The 12,041-nt window shown below is 39.1% G+C and overlaps 1 protein-coding gene across 3 annotated transcripts in view; it reads left to right on the plus strand.

Annotated features, from left to right (window-relative positions):
- TOX (thymocyte selection associated high mobility group box) overlaps positions 1-12,041 on the plus strand; it is a 215,853-nt gene that overhangs the window by 201,449 nt on the left and 2,363 nt on the right. For all 3 annotated transcript variants that reach the window (XM_056485533.1, XM_056485534.1, XM_056485532.1), the window contains 2 exons: positions 1,146-1,532; positions 10,355-10,506. In XM_056485533.1, the coding sequence (XP_056341508.1) occupies positions 1,146-1,532; positions 10,355-10,506 (539 nt within the window). The remainder of the gene's footprint in view (positions 1-1,145; positions 1,533-10,354; positions 10,507-12,041) is intronic.

The following is a 12,041-nucleotide window of genomic DNA, read 5'->3' on the forward strand; positions in this document are numbered from 1 at the left end:
CCTTTCACTGACTATTAATCCCAGTATGACTTAACTTCAAATTATGATTCCCACCTATATGTGAATTATTTCTTTTTTTTTTTCATCATTTATTTGAGCACACAGCGTTCTGGATATCTAAGAAAATAAATGTATGAAAAACAATTGAGCAAATTGAGTTTAATCAAATGTAGCAAGTTATAAATATTAGAACAAAAAGTATTATTAAAATTCTTATTCATTAATGGAAAGCTTTTATTATTAATAACTTTAAGAAACCAGGCCAGACCATAATATTTCAAAAAACTGCAGTTTCTAATATTCTATGCATTATTTTTCTAGCTTTAGACTTAAGATAACTTCCTGATATCTGGTGCAGGCTAACATTTATAGAGCCATAAGTTTCAAACAGAATTTTCATGGCTTTATGAATTGGATTAACAAAGCATGTTTTGCTAAAAGATAAATTATACAGAGTATTCTTATTTCTCTTAATGTGTGGTCTGTGTAATATGGTTGAAGGCCTGGATAGCATTCCAACACAAAATATTTCAAAATAAAGACATTGGCACAACAACTAGTGTATTTGTTCCATGCAGCAGAGCAGCTGAGGATGGGTTTAGCCTCTTCATCTTGTTAACTAACTGGCAAATAACTATTAGCAATATTAATGTATATGGTAAAAGACCTTGGAAATCTTATCCATGGTTTGCAGGTGGGAAAACATGATATGTCAAAAATCACTACAGAGTTTTGTTGTAACCCACCCTCCTAATTCTCCTTTCAACTAGGCCATGAAATCTGAGGACAATAATAGTGGTTGCTTATGTGAAAAAATGTGTCAGGCTTGATTGTCTTGGTTGTGTAAGATATTAGATCAGTGACGGCAGTTCCACGTTTGGAAAAAGAAAATGCCAGGCTAGACCAGGAAAAAGAGGACCTAAACTACTTTTTCTATTTTTTTTTTTGCAATGTTGAAGGCAAAAGTGTAAGGTGAAAGGGACTAATTATTTTTCTAGAGTAACAACCAAACTCCATTTCAAGGAAAATTTGATGGTCTAGATGAATGTTTGCCTATGGTGTGGCTCTTAGACAGGCACTTCAGGGGGTGGAACAGCCATATTTGTAGCTTCTAAGTGTTTTCTGATCTTTGTTTTCCCCAACAGAGCTACAGCGAACCTGTTGATGTCAAAGCCTCTCCACAACCTCAGATGATGAATTCAAAGCAGTCAGTGTTTCACGGGCCTGCCCAGGCTCACTCTGCACTGTACCTCAGCTCCCACTACCACCAACAACCAGGAATGAACCCCCACATCACTGCCATGCATGCCAATATCCCCAGGAACATAGCGCCCAAGCCCAACAACCAAATGCCAGTGACTGTTTCCATAGCCAACATGGCTGTGTCCCCACCTCCCCCTCTTCAGATCAGCCCCCCCCTGCACCAGCATCTCAACATCCAGCAGCACCAGCCCATCCCAATGCAGCAGCCCATTGGAAACCAGCTACCCATGCAGGTCCAGCCTGCTCTACACTCACCTACAATGCAGCAAGTAAGTTGGAGCTTTTCAGTTCTCTGGGGAATTGCTTTATTTTGGGGAGGGTGTGGGGAGGGGAGTCATCCAGAAGTTGGAGAGATTTAGATTGGCTTTAATTTTGAATGTTCCAAGATCATGGTAGTGTAGGCTTAGTATTTCAAGGGCAAGAACAATGAATGAGTTTAACTAGATGATGGAAAACTGCAATAGAAGTGTTTGTTCTAGTGACAGTGTCATCATTGTCCATAGATCCACCTGCAAATCTGTGACTACCCTGAAACAGTGAAATACAAAGCTTTCAGGAGTCACACTTCACAAACCAAAGGCAGGCTGGAGAATTTTTTTAATCTAGAAAAATATATGATTGTAGCTTATGCTGTTATCCTTATGCTGACTCTGATGTGGAAGCACCAGAGGAAACATAAAGCAACCCAGGCTGTGTTGAACATGCTAGATTAAGAGAACACGAGTGTGTTACATTATGCCACATTCATAACTTGATTTTGCTAAATAGATATACCTCCTTTTTACTGGAAATGAATGGGCTGTGTACACCATCCCAATATGATTGGAATATTTTTTGTTTCGTTGGATTTTTTCCCTACCCTGAATGTTTTAGATAGTTGATTCTCAACACACTTCCAACGAGTTCTGAGTTAAGGCTAACTATCCATGGTATTGTGCTTTCCAGGCTTACAGAGGAGTATAAAGAGATTGATTTCATGAGAGAAAATTTCCTTTGGTACTGTATGAGATCCCACTATCAATGATAATATCTTGCTTTGCAAAGTGGTATTAAAATGAAAAATTTTTTTAATGGAATCACAAGAATCTACAAAATTTGTCTACACAAAACTTATCAGTACTGGCTGATAATACATAGTCATGAATTTGCTCCATGTTTTAAATATCTCTAAAAATTCACCTTTGTTATCAAGACATTTGCATCTGCTTTCCAAGGCAGAAATATTTCATCTCAAGATTGGTCTTCAGAGTTGGGAATACTTGAACACAAACCATAGCTTCTTGGTGGGAGAGCAATTTGACAGGGCAAGAAATTTTCCAAAGCAGAAAAAGCCCCAAAAGTGTTGAAAGCAAACTGGACTGATAAACTTAATTTTTCAGAAGATAAACCAAGGTATGTTCAGGATGATTTGGATTTATTCAGACACTTTGATCTTAGTCTCAGGAGTGATTTGGAGTAATCAAAAAGGAAAACTTGTAAAGCGTTCACATCTTTTTCCTAGTCCAGTTAATTTTTCACTATCAGAGAAAACAGACTCGACAGACTTATGACCACACATATGTGGAGTCATGTATTGATGGAGGTTTTCCTGCAGTTAGTGTGAGTGTTCCAGGAGAGCCATGCCCAAGTCTCAGAGAAACTCAGGAATTGACCCCAAGCCTGGGCAGCTGGAATTAACTAGAGGAAGTCCTAGGCAGGTGAGCCAGGAGAATCTGTCTGGAGATCCTGAGCCTGGAGGAATCCTGGTGGAACCTGAAGGCTCAGAGAAGTGAGAGACAAAGCAGGACTCTGGTTCATTTACCAAACAAGAAAAATTAAATCTGTGACAGCAACCTGTTGAGATCCTATAGCTATATTTCAATGAGTTTTTATTGCACAGTGATTCAGTCTTCCAAGTTAAGATTGTTTGCCAACTTCAGTATCACTTGTATATTACTTGTCCAATTCAGAACTCCTTATGGCTTTTCCAGAACTGTTGGGCATAATTTACTGAATAGGTTTGAAAATCTGTCTCTGTTTAATGGATTAATAGTACAGTTGGGGCTAGCAAAAGGTATAATGCAGATGTTAGATACTTTCATTTTTTATACATAAAACATAATTTTGGTATTAATAAACACTTAGGCATTACTCTAAACTCTCTAGCAAAGAAAAGATAATGCAGTATGAATCTGGTAATGTTTCATTTTGCCAAGGTGCAAGCTTGTAGCACAAGATGTGTGCATCCACAGTTTGAAAGTACTTTCAGTCATCTGTGAGATATGTGGCATGCAGTTGACTTGTTTCTAGCTTAAGAAAAAATACAGGACACTTGGTTGTGGAAAACAGGTCTCTAGAAGTCAGAATATAGGCCTTTATCATGATGAGTCTTTTTTTTTTTTTAACTAAAGACAATTACAGTTAAGTAAAAATGCTGTACCTTTGTGTTCCTGTTAAACTCACAAAATTTTAGGTTAAATGCTTTTTACCAACTCATATTCCTCAGTCAGAAAGGCTGATGCTTTTAATGAAGACACCATTGTGAGATATTTCTGTTTCACTCAAGGTGCTTGTTACTTGCTGCACTGCCAATCTACATGTCTTTTTAAGCACTGTGTAATATCTACAAGCCCATTTATATTTCTTACACCCCTGCTTTTGCACTACAGTAATGCAGCTTTTGAGTGTAATGCAGCTGGAAAATCCATGTCATTTCACTTTGGAGTATTTTGGGGTTTTTTTGTTTTTTTTTTTTTTTTTATGCAACAGCTTATAAAGTTTGTGAATTGAACTTAAATATAGCAAAATGTATATTACATTTTAGGGCTAGAGGTGCACTAACAACACCACAATTTGCCATGACAGAACATAACAGTGGTATCCTGTTCAGTTTCTTAGGTATGACCCTTTTAGTCAAGAAATGATAGAAAACATAGCACCAGGATTTCACACTGTGTTAGAATATAGAAGACAGGTTGGTCACCAGGAGGCAAATAGCAAAAAGTCAAGTGACTACAACCTGAAAGTAAAGGCCTGTTTCTGACTCAGTTGTCAAAGGACTTTGCTCTCCCTTCTGGTCGAAACAGAGCAAACACACTGCTGATCACAGAGCTTGTTAAAGAGGAAAAGATGTAGTGGGAGAAAAATGGAGCTCTCCCAGCAGCTCAGAGTTAACAGCAGAAAGGAGAAAGAGGAGGCACCACGCTCTGTCTGGCCTATGGTGGGGAGGGAAGGGGAGGTCTGGATGTGATGTTCAGTCCCAAACAACATTGTAGAGCACTCTCCTGCATAAAAAGACAGTCGAGAAGAATGGGAAGTATGAATTCTGATAAAGCAGAGCAACAGTTGCCTTTAAGCCAACTTTTTTTCACTTCCTCTTCCTTCAAGTTGTTTTATTTCCTCTATGCTTAGGTATGGCCACAGTAAGCCTTTCCAAAGACTCATGAAAGCAGCAAGAACAGAAACTAATTAACATACCACCACTTGTAACAAGAGTCATTTTCCTCTTTGGAAGCCCCAGCAATGCTCATACTAAATAGACTAGTGCATTATAAGAAAAAAAAGAGGCAAATTTTGTCATGTCATGCTGCAACATGGAGCTTAATAGGCAAGAGAAGAGTAAGTCTGCCAACAGCGTCCTAGCAGTCTTCTCCTGCAGGTGTTGGCATGCTCACCTGGCTGGACACCATCACTGCAGACTGTGCTGGAGGCATGTTAGAAGTAGAAATCATCAGTTGGGGGTTCTCTTTTTTTTTTTTCCCCTTTTTTTCCAGACATCCCTCTTTGAAATAGTGCATGGCTCACTAGAGAGACACTCAACAGTAGCAGGTTCTGCGAATCCCTGCTCTCCACAGATCCCCTGCTTGAACTCTGCCTCTGTGACATTTGGTCACTCATTTTCTCCAAGAAAAGGAGGAGAGTTTCATATCAAAGGCCATCTTGTAGTATGTCTGAAGGACTGCCAACTCCAAGAAAAAACCACATAGAGATCCAGATTTCAGTCCTGGCAGACAGGAACACAATTCTCCAAAAACCATTGTGTGTGAAGTTCACAAACTCTTCTATGCAAACTTTGAGGAGGGACTGATAAGAAGTGCTGACCTGGGAAGAGAGTTCTGTTCCTACTGCTTCCAGGACAATGAGCTGATCTCCATCAGCTCTACAGGGAACAGCATGTCCTTCTCCATATCCAGCACTCCCTGCCTGCACGTGTGCAGCTGCCAAATCAAGAGTGACTGCCAGCTGGAGAAGGGCAGGTTCCTTTGAGGATACACAGAAACTACAGAACATCAAGAAAATCAGAAGTGTTGGTAGCCAAAAATCCCCAGTGACTGCACAATTTCTGTTATTTTTAAAATCAATTAACTTTGTGAAGTATGCAGCTGATGCAATGCATCCAAATTGTTCTGAAATGCAATGTAAAATTTTTATATTAGCATTTTGGTCATAAGCCTAGCATTAGGAATTATTTTTTAAATTTATTTTAAACAATCTATTTTGAGTTATCTAAATTGTAACTTCTTGGAAGTGGATTCTTTTGTCTTTTTTCTCTTCTGCTCCAACAGTTATTGAATAAATTTTTAAAAGGGTCACTACTTTGAGGTGCTTATTTACAGTTATAGTCCTCTAAACTACTAAAAAAATTGCCATTAGTTCTATTGTCATATTTAGATTTAAATTAGATCCTGATGTTTATTTTCTTTAACTTCTAATTCTGAAATTTTTCTTAAATATCATTAAAAGGTGCCATGTTAAAGTTTTATTTTACAAACTCAAAATCACTCATCCATAGTTTTTCTTTTATCCACCCTTGATGCATAGGTAGACACAGAGTAGGCTTGAAGAAATGCTCATATGAACAGCTTATCACTGTATAATTTTTAACTGATACAGAGTTGTTTCTTTCTAGTCTGTTTCTTAGGTTTGACATGATGTTTAATTTTTACTTGATTGGCTTTAGATGACCTGTTTATTAATCCTTGTGGTTCAAATCAGCACAATTTCTCCAAAGTTCAGGCTGAAACAGCAGCTGAAGCCACAGCCTGTTTTCACTTGCAAGATCATTCTTCCCTTTCCCTACTCACATGGACATTTGTGCCTCTTTCTGAGCATACCCCTCTATCCACTGTTCACTGTGCTCTTTGGTGTGAAGAGGGATGAGACTGAGGATTCACTCCCTCCTTAATACACCCAGGTCTTGTTAAGGATCCCTTTTAAGAAGTGCTACTGGAATCATCACCTTCCCTTCTCAAAACCCTTCACCCAAGCATTGCATGGGGTGGTGAGTCCCCTGTCCACTTCTGTCCCATTTCAGTTCTCAGGTAGATGAAGCAAAACTAGTTTCTTAATGTCTAGTAACCATGGATGCAAGTACATATGCATAAAAAAGCACCAGATTAATGTATGTCACCTCTTTTTTTTCCTTTTTTCTTTTTTTTTTTTTTTTTTTTTTTAATAATAACTCATTTCAGTCTACTTTTAGGTATTTCTTTTCTTTTAGAAAATAAATGTATACAGCAAGATGATTGCATAGCCTGCCAGAAATAATAACCTCATTTTTTCTGGTATATATCTTATATACAGCAAACTCAGGAACCTGCTGTATTTGTCCAGATTTCTTCTTTTTTGTTAAGCTTTGTCTTCGAATGAGGTCAAGAGAAAAAAAAAATCATTAATATCTGTCAACTTCCTTTATAACCTTAAGGAAAAATCTTTGTATGATATCACAGAGACAGATTTTCAATTTCCTTGTGTAATAAACAGATGCTTTAGGATTTGGATGTAATTTAAAGGTTTAAAATATCACATTGAGATTGATGAATAAATCAGTTGTGAAGACAAAAACATTGATGCCTGTTGAAAATACCTCTCCAGACAGGCAGGAAATGAAATTAGTTCCTAGTAAAGTGTGGAGATGAGGATCACTCTTCAGTTCTGCTGCAGGCTTTTTTAGGACTTGCTACAGTGGCACAACGAAACTGCTAGGGCTACAGAAATCTAATTAAAGAGCAAATGTCCCTCCTGACATCGAATTAATCTTTATCAAGTTCCCTATTTTTATTTCAATCTGGGACAAGAAAATGAAATTTAAAATTCTAGGCATGTTGCAAAACAGTTGGTGATTTTCTCTTGAGCATTACAATGCAAAAACATTCAGCATTGTTTAATTAGACCTCGAAGCACTCATTTTCTGAGCACTTTTTATTTCATCATTGTTTGTTAAGGGCTTACATAAATAATACCCAGATATTTACCACAAGTCTGGTACAAGACTGTTTCCTTCTGTTGTACTGATCTATATTTTCAGAGTTTTTCCTGTTGATGAAAAAGCTGAAGTAATTATTGTTTGCATCTTGAACAGTACCATACTGTATCAGTCCTTCATACTGAGTTGAGATTTCTTAAATAACTTCTCTTTAACAAGCATGCTTTCCATCACAGTGCAGGTATTCTGGTAGCCCTCAACCCCCCCAGAGTGACCACTGAGACCCTTCAGGGACTGCAGCCTGGCTCAGATACCCCTGCACCATGTTAGCATTTGTCACCTGAGTGTGCCCTAAGAAACAGACCCCAGTCCCAGGTTACACCTTATTTTGCAGGTAGAACAATTAAATTTGGCTCTGCAGCCCCAACCCAAACATGGGAGGTACCAATTCAGTCCAAACACATGTGCACACATGCTTTGCTGGAAGACAGCCAAAGCAATTTGGCTGTGGTCACACAGAAAACCTGAAAAAATGTGAGAGTGCATCCGTGCCCGGTTCCTGAGTTAAAACACAGGACTGTTCGCTGACATCTAAGCTATTTATTTATCCTAATTCCAGAAGAAATGGAATGGATATTGTACTGGTGGTCTTTTCCTGGATTTGGAGGAACTGTCTCCTTGCTGCATGAGTGTTGTCCAGAGTTTGTGGATTCTCCCTCTCCCTGGAAGTGTTCAAGGCCAGGTTGGATGGACCTATGAGCAAACAGGTTTAGTGGAAGTTGTCCCTGCCTGCAGCAGGAGGGCTGGAACCAGATGATCTTTAAGGTCCCTTCCAACCCAAAACATTCTATGATTTTTTGAGTACTTGAGTCTCTGTGCCTGCTCACTTGCATGTTTTGCTACTGGCTACTGTCCCTATATGGTGTTTTTATTATATATGTGTGCTAGATCACAGGATTTGCTACCAAAGGTAAATCTGAGAGTGGGATGTTTTTCTGTGGTTGGTTTCTTCTTACAGCTAAATTAGAAAGGCCTTATGGTTGATGTTTTGTATAAAAATGATGATGATGGTATACAAACCCAAATTTTCTGCCTTCTAATTACACAAAACTCCAATTAAAGTCCTTGGGAAATCTGCTCAGGCACTGTTTCCTTTGGATCTGTTGCAGGCATGGGGGTTGTCTCTGCAGCTTGTTGCAAAGGTTCAGGGCTTGGTGAAAAGGCAGTGTTCAGAGCATGGGATTACAGTCCCCATGGGTGTAAAACCCACCATGGGAAGGCTTTATTTAATCTCATTAGCAGGACAGTATATAAATAACATGGCAACTAGATGCAGAATTCAGCTTGAACTTGCTCACGACTAATCATCCGTTTCTTTGAGTCAGCAGAGACAAAGTGAGGTTTCCAAGAGTGTTTAAGGTACTGAAGTGTTACTCAGGGTGTTCTCCATCTGGAAAAGATTAAGGCATAAAGTTGCAGTCTTTTATGCTCTAGACTAAAACCCATGATCAGGATGAGTGGAGTGAGGTGGCAGTTCACATGAGTGTTGGGGCAAAACATCTACAGGACCTCAGGGAATGGCCAAGGAGGAGAGATGAGAAGGAAGTAATGTTTCATTTGAAGGAAGGTAATTCTGTGGATGAAGGGGGCCTAGTGAAAGCTGAGAATATTCATTAATCTTGACAGAAGGTAGCGTGGCTTCCTTCTTAAACCTGCAGAAAAATATCTGTCCACAAATTCCTGTCCTAATGAAGGCTCTGTAAGAAAAAGCAATCACACACAATGCACTAATACTAAATTAACTAAAAGTTTTGAGAGTTAATTCTGTCTATTTTGTATGTGGGTTTTGGCTGGAAGGAGTGAGTTTCCAAACTCATCTTGGTGCAGGTTCCATTTCTGATTTAGTAGCCACGCATCCAGTTAACCTGAGTGGGAATTGTATGCCCTTGCCCCAGGAAGGAGTTTGGTCTGTTTTTTTTCAGCAGATATTGATTGCTTTCATACAACATTCCCATGATTTTACCCAGTGTAGCTCTTCCTACTTTACAGGAACATGATGTACAGGGTGAACCAGATGCATTAGCCTTGAAATTTCTTGTTCTTCTGGGTTTGAAACACAATATTTAAACATCAGAATATATCAAAAGAGCTAAAAATTATTATGATTTTCCATATGACAGAAAATTCAGGGAGCAGGTTAGATGTCTCTTTGTAACTTCCACTTTTTTTTTTTTTCTCATCTCCTTGGTTTCAAAAGCAAGTTATTCTGTGCTACTTTCACTACATTAGTCCAACAACTGTTACAAAGCTTTGGTTGAATTTCCGTTTAGTTGAGAGAGAAGTGCAAATAAAAGAAGCAGCAGATGGCCCCTTTGTGACTGAATGAAGAAAAAGGGTTTTGAGAACAATACGTGAATAGGTGTAGTCTAATAAAACAGTCAGCCACCTGCTGCCTGCATCCTTCAAAAAGATTCTGTTGCATATTCTGGGAATTAGTGACTGGTGTGTATGCTTACATTTAATCTAAATGGAAGCTCTAAGGAGCAAACAGACCTTTTTGTCCCAGTGCTGATTGAGTTGTTCTCTTGGTTTTGAATTGTTTCTGCTCTGTCTCCTTTAGTTCCATCTCTGTGTAGCAGTGAACAACGCCTTGGCAGTGTTTCATTTCTCAAGAAATGAAGAAAGAAACCGAAGAAAGCTTTAAAAATTTAGAAAGCACCTACCTAATGCTTTCTATAAGCTTTAGAAAGCATTTTTTGCCTATTTTAGGTTTTACAACCAAAAGCACACCTGGAAAATAAGTATTCTCTACCATTTCACAGTACACTCTGCATTTTTACTTTTTTTAATACACCCAACCTGTTGCTTTTTTTCCATACTTTGTAACATATTTGTTTTTTCCTCTAGGGATTTACTCTTCAGCCTGATTATCAGAATATCATCAATCCAACATCAACAGCTGCACAAGTTGTTACCCAAGCAATGGAGTATGTTCGTTCAGGGTGCAGAAATCCTCCAGCACAGACTGTGGACTGGAATAATGACTACTGCAGTAATGGGTAAGCAGCCAGTGAATGCCACCTTGTGTTGAGCAACATTCATGACACAAGTATATGATAGAGAATTTGGGAACAGCATTGTTGCCCGTTTTCCTACAATGTTTCTGAAGTGTATCTGTGCTGGCCATGTATTTATTCAGCAGTCAATCTGTTGTGGGAGAACAAGTGTTCAATGTGTACATTTATTAGACATTGTTGTCACCTTATCACAGCACATGCACCTTCCAGGTCTCAGGGAACTTGCATTCCATAGAAGATCAGAACTGAAATCTTAGGGAGAAGGAGTAAGAAAGAAATTTTAAGATCACTATGTCTCAATGGGAGGCAAATGATATGAACTATTTTTTAGTCTGGGTCATGAAAATAACTAGCTTGGGTCATGAAAAACCCCATCAGTGAGGAGCAGGGCTAATACATAGAAGAGAATTGCATGAAGAACACGACTGTAACCAGAAACAAAACATCATACCTGTAGGAGCCCTGTGTCCTCAGTAAAAGTTAGCAACTGCTTTGAACCTTCAACTTCTGGCAGCATGGGTTTTGTGGAGCCATGTTACTGTGCCAGGAACTGCCTGGAAACATTTAAGACTGAGCAGAAGGTATCTTTTAAGTTTTAAATACTAGATGCTGTGCCTTGTGAATATGCCCACCAGCCTGACCTCCCCTTGACTTAGGCTGAATCCCCAAGGCAATGGCAGATAAAAGCTCTTGGTTGCTCTCAAAGTACTAAATTTAGACCAGACTAACAGAAAGCAGAACTAAAGACCAGTTTCATCCATTACCTTTACTTAAACTGAGAATTTCACTTGCCTTATTGTTTAAAGTGTTTCTGGAACTCAAATGAGAACTGAATACTAGTTTTGGCTGGCCACTAGTTCAGAATAAGAGCTTTGCTACAACCTGCTGACACTGAGGCAGACTTTAACCAGCCTGAACAGCAACATCACAACATCACTCCTTCCCATACCTATCACTGCTGCCCCATGACTTGCCCACTTGTTCACAGAACAGTTTTGCTTCTGTGCTCTACCACCATGTCTTGACATGTGCTGCAGGTCCACTCTGTGTAGAGAAGCCTTTGTAAATTCATGTGCACAAACTTAAACTTTGCTAAGCTTCTGCTGTTCCCTTGCAAGAGCTTACCTGAACCTGCCAATCCAGATGTTTTGGCTATATCTGTATTAGTAAATCAAATATGCCAGGGGCTCAGTAAGTGGCTGCTCATGTTCATGCAACAAAGCTCTCCTGCCTCTAAGGAAAGTGGCTGCTTCTTATAGGGCACTTATGGAACATCATTCCAAGACCTGTGCTAAATCCAAAGCTGCAAGCAGTTTTTGACAGTGCTACCAGCCCACTAGTGCAGGTTATCCCAAACCAGCGCTTAAACCCATGTCCCAGTCCTGTGCAGTTTTAAAGCCAGATGTGGTCTCCAGGTTGCCATATGTCACTATGATTTTTTCTTATTATTACCATGGCAATGCAGCTGTACTTCAGTGATATGCTTGAAATTAATGACATGCAGTGGGGTTATGGGG

Source organism: Oenanthe melanoleuca, chromosome 2 (genome assembly GCF_029582105.1).
Source record: "Oenanthe melanoleuca isolate GR-GAL-2019-014 chromosome 2, OMel1.0, whole genome shotgun sequence".
Taxonomy (NCBI): domain Eukaryota; kingdom Metazoa; phylum Chordata; class Aves; order Passeriformes; family Muscicapidae; genus Oenanthe; species Oenanthe melanoleuca.